Source organism: Drosophila grimshawi, unplaced genomic scaffold (assembly GCF_018153295.1).
Source record: "Drosophila grimshawi isolate 15287-2541.00 unplaced genomic scaffold, ASM1815329v1 contig_545, whole genome shotgun sequence".
Lineage (NCBI taxonomy): Eukaryota > Metazoa > Arthropoda > Insecta > Diptera > Drosophilidae > Drosophila > Drosophila grimshawi.
In genome coordinates, this window is record NW_025063357.1 from 279,853 (window position 1) to 284,824 (window position 4,972).

At 42.6% G+C, this 4,972-nt stretch overlaps 1 protein-coding gene across 1 annotated transcript; it reads left to right on the forward strand.

Moving 5' to 3' along the window:
• The first annotated feature begins 794 nt into the window (after positions 1 to 794).
• Positions 795 to 4,463, forward strand: LOC6569972. The gene is made up of 6 exons (XM_001996227.2): positions 795 to 1,584; positions 1,722 to 1,876; positions 3,556 to 3,664; positions 3,725 to 3,948; positions 4,007 to 4,124; positions 4,183 to 4,463. Exons 1-6 carry the CDS (start codon positions 795 to 797, stop codon positions 4,431 to 4,433), a joined length of 1,647 nt encoding a protein of 548 aa, XP_001996263.1. The 3' UTR covers positions 4,434 to 4,463.
• The last annotated feature ends 509 nt before the right edge of the window (positions 4,464 to 4,972 follow it).

The window sequence follows — 4,972 nt, forward strand, 5'->3', positions numbered from 1 at the left end:
ACAAGATTTTTTTTTTTATTTTATTTGTTAAATTGCTTTTTTTTTGTTAAGAAATCTAGTCTAAAAGGATGTGCATTTATTTGGAGTTGGAGAAGGAGGAGGATCTATGATGTGAGAGAGTTCGATAGTATTTTATAATATGTTTAAAATTAATGTTCAGGCTGCTGCTGATACACACAATTTTAAGGAAGCAGATTCTGTTAATAATTGTTTGAGGTCTTCTATGGAGATTATTATTACATTAACATTTTTTAGAATTTGGATTTGCTTAAGTTGTCAGCTTATCTTCAAATGTGCCATATCTTAGCGGCATTTTTGTCAACTCATCTTCTCAGGTCATTTCATTATTTTGCCCAGACCTCCCGAAGGCAAAAGAGTTGCTTCGAAGTACTTTGCAAAAATATTTCACATTTCGTTACATAGCCACACAGCTCAATTGTTGCTGCGAAAAAGCAACAACAAAAACAGCTGCAACAATTGCAAATGCAACACTCAACGAGGGGCACTTGTGCGACTACATTGGCGTGACTTTGTTGCTTGATCGTCGAGGAACGCAAGAAAATACTGGAAAAGTGAAGGTTGCCCAGCAGCCAAGATGGGAAAAGCTGAAAAGCCGGCTGCGATGACAACGATGACAACCGACAACATCGTTGGTGGGGACTACAATTAATGCTCTAATAAAGCCAAAGAAAACATGCAGCAGTTGCATGCCGAGATTGTGGCAGATGAAGCCCCGGCAGCGATTGCAGCTTGTAGCAATCTGCAGGCAGTCGCTGAGCGAAGTTCCGTTAATAATGTTGTCAAAACGCGATGTGTTGATAAGCTCTCTCGTTTTGATGCTCTATTATGTGGGAGTGGTCGCCACTGAAGATGATCAAAGAGACTTTGTGACACTGGGCGAAAGGAAGAGTAGACATGGCAGCAGTGAAGCCATAAGAACCCCACAACGTTTGGGTGGCATGGCCATCGAAGGAGTCGGCTTTCATTACACGCTGCGCTATCAGCCGAGTATGCGACCTCAGAAATTTGCACAGCAGCCAGAAGAGGGAAAGCCACCAGAGCCAGAGCCGGCACCTATAGACCCTGAGCCTACGGAGCCTGATGAGCCCGAGCCGACCATTCCAATGCGTCCGACTATCATGGAACCGTCGACAGATGTGCCTGGAACACCACCCGCTACGGATATGATGCCCACGCAGAGTAGCACCGAAACGATGCCGAGTCCACGGCCAACGCAAAGACCTTCGATGGTGCCGCCAGTGATGCCAATTCCTTCCAGCACACGCACCTCCATTATGCGGCCACATACATTCTCTGGTAAATTGGCACAAAAGCTGAATCAGCTCATCCATGGCTCTGCGATCGAAGCGAATCTCATACTAAAGCAACCGACCGCACCCAAATCCAAGGGTAAAGGTTTCCTCAGTCTCTTCGAGGTGATCAAGTTCCCCAACACCAAGTGCAGCGTCTCCATGGGCGACATTCGCACCATGGAGGGTGTCTGCTATCATGAGTTCGAGTGCAAGAGTTTGGGTGGCATACCCACCGAGAGCTGTGCTGAGGGTGTTGGTGCCTGTTGTATCTGTGAGTATGCGTTACATGTGTGCTCATGTGCACCATCAATAAAGAGTGATCAAGTGCTCAAATGATCAACTGATCAAGTGATCATGTGCTTCATTGTGGTTTATCAAGTGCTCAGGCTTAACGGCTTTCGCTTTCAGTTGTTAACGGCTGCGGTGATGTTACCAGCCAGCAGACCGTATACTTCGAGAGTCCCAACTATCCGCAGCCGGTCCGCGAAATGATGATCTGCGTACTGATCGTGAATGTGAAAAAAGGTGTGCAGCAGCTGCGCCTAGATTTTCAAATGTTCGAGGTATGTACATAAGCATATGACCATATTAATATAAACATCAGATATATTAGCACTCGATTCGATTATCATGCGTCCCTTTCACAGAAAAATCATGTGCCTGATGATAGCAATAAGTTCAATATGACAATACGACTATAACTTATGTGATTCTAATCTGGCTGATTAATGTTGTATTTTATTTGTTAAGTTGGGAAGAGAATTATCGAAAAATTAAACTAACGTAAATAGTTAAAAATCGAAAAATATTGTTCAATTAAATCTCTCATTCTATCCTCTCATATTTACGACCTTGCTACCTGGGGAGTGTTCTCACAATCCTAAATGAATAGAGTTCTATAAGGAAAATAATTATAAATAAAGACCTTTAGAAAAAACATTTAAGATCACAATTAGTTAAAAATAATACTTTCGAGAGTGCGCGTGGTCCCGAATTTTCTTAGCGTGTTACTAGTGATATACGAGTACCTACTAAATTTGGCGATTCAACCTTTCAAATTGTGTGAGATATATAGTTTTATTTATTTAGATAAACCAGTGTATTGGTTACAAAGATAAGAACTAAAATGAGTATGCAGATCTTTGAAGGAGGTTACAAGCAAGTTACCTTCTAAGTTTGGTAACTCTATCCTTAAAATTGTGGGAGATATGCAGTTTTATTGATTCACACTTTCTGAAATATCGGCTTTTGGCGATTATGCGCGAAGGTACGGGCGCCACCCTGCAAATTTGATCGGATATTAAAGTAGTATTAAAATATGTTTTAAGAGACAATAATTATACTTTGATAACGAAGGTATCATTATATATTGATTTTGTGCAATGTCCGTCATGCTATCTGTCCTTCTGTATGAATGCAACTTTTTTCGACACGCTTAGAGATAGGGGATTGAAACTTCGAACATACGATATGCTGGTCTGAGCCCGCGTCAGACAAAGTGTAAATATGGGAGTGCTGCGTCTACTAGAAAGCTGGAAAATCGAGCCGTCAAATTAGGTAGGCATAGTAGTGGTAGCCGCCTTTAAGAACCGATAACAAATTTGTATGGCCACGCCCACACCTGCGCCCATAATCGCCAATGCCGATATTTCGGAAAGTGTAAATCGATAAGTCCGCATATCTCCCATAATTTTAAAGATTTTGTGACCAAGATCGGCTTATAAATTTTCAGAGCGCGCCTACACCCGCCGCCTCCAGGAACTTCGACCCTACAAATCTGAAATGCACATATCTTTCAGAATTTGTAAGCTAGAGTCACCAAATTTTATAAGTATGTTACTGGTAACTCTCCTAAGATATAGATAAATAATTTGATGGCCACGCCCACTCCGCCTCCCTAAACCGGTACACCTGTTAGTGTAAATCGATAAGACCATATATCTAACACAATTTGAAAGCTAGAGTCACCGAATCTGAAAGGTGTGTTGCTACTAATAACTTTCATAAAACCCGGACAAATAATTTGGTAGATTACTAAGATCGTACTCTAACATTTTTTTGGACACGCCCACTACCGCCTCCAAAATTCGTAGAAATCTATATCCCCCCAATTTAATCGCTACAGTTAGCAAACTTGGCAGGAAGAACCTTCTCTAATAATTTGTTCTGCCCCATTTTTCAGGTTTGTTACTTTAATTTGCAACTCTTAATTGTAAATATGCAAACGGTATTAATTTTTCAGCTTAGTCGCCCCTCAAATGGCGATTGCCTTGATGATCAGTTCATCATATCTGGATACAATGCCAATTTCAAAATACCTATGCTCTGTGGCATTAACACAGGCCAACATAGTAAGTACATGAATCACCCATCAGCTGATTTTATATTGATGCTTTAATTTGTTATCTTAGTTTATGTGCATGTTGGTGACTCCAGTGAGAGCAAGATATACCTTTCGGTGTTTGTCAAGGTCTCCAGTGGCCAGCGATCGTTTAACATCAAGATCAGTCAACTGGAAGATGATCTCGCCCCTGTGAATTGCCTGCAATATTACAGCGATGGTGAGGGCATAATCAAATCCTTCAACTACGATGTGGATGGCAGTATTGTCGAAAGTCGGGAGGCCACTTACCTGGTTTGTAGTTCCCAACAAGTATAAGCATATATGGTATTTATATGTCTGGCATTTCTAGAACAATATGAATTACGCAGTGTGCTTGGCACGCTCCAAGAATGTGTGCAGCATTAGCTACAACATCGAGCAACGTGGCGGTGATCAGCCCGACTTTCAACTTATCAACAAGGATGAGGGTAAGAAACATTTGTTGTTGAGTTGAATCTAAGATTTTAATTGTCGAACTGTGCACAGCTGAAAATGATCTGGTGAGTGATGGCCAGGCTGGCGCTGGCATTTTCAATTGCCCGGACGACTTCATAGCCATCAATTCGGTGCGGCTGTGCGGGGAGCGGCTGAACGATGGCATCGAGAACGAGGACTTCACCATGCATGCCACTGTGAGGGACATTGCCGCCGGGCCTATTGTGCTGCCCTTTCGCACCGATGCCGAATATGTGGGTCGCGGCTTTCGTCTGCTCTACAGGCAGGACTTGTGTGTCTGACATGGATGCTATGGTTGCGCTACGGTTATGGTTAGCTTTACTGTTAATGTTACTATTACTGTTCCCGTATGCCGTTGTTTGCATTAAAGTTTTTGGAATATGTTACGCTTTAGTCCGAATCTCGACTCGACTGCAGGGCGAATCGACTTGGTTGCTATGGGAAAACTTAATATGCATGCGACCATTTCCGTTCCCAGTGCTGTGTTAATGTGTTTTATGTATTTAACCGTTTTGGTGGCTTAGTTTTGGCACCGCCCACCCACCGTTGACTGGGCGGTCTGCAGTCGGCAAGTTCGTAGTTCACAGTGCTGTGCGCGTTGGTGTCGGTTGACAGGTTTATTTCCAGATTTTCATATCTCGCCTTGCCGAAACTATGACGAAATCTATAACTTGCCGCATCGTAGTCGTCGAAGTTGGAGCTGGAGCTGAAGTCCAAGAGTCACAGTCGTCGCCAGGGCCGTCGTGTTGGTTTCTATGCTTAAATTTGTAATAAATTTGATTTTTTCCTTTCGATTGCGAATTTTCATTGTTCCTTTTGG

What these genes read in the sequence shown, in the direction of transcription:
- LOC6569972 (XM_001996227.2), top strand. Translation starts at nt 795, where the DNA reads ATGTTGTCAAAACGCGATGTGTTGATAAGCTCTCTCGTTTTGATGCTC. An exon ending in TAGATTTTCAAATGTTCGAG is followed by an intron (nt 1,877 to 3,555) that starts GTATGTACATAA and finishes TTAATTTTTCAG; the next exon opens with CTTAGTCGCCCCTCAAATGG. An exon ending in CATTAACACAGGCCAACATA is followed by an intron (nt 3,665 to 3,724) that starts GTAAGTACATGA and finishes TTGTTATCTTAG; the next exon opens with TTTATGTGCATGTTGGTGAC.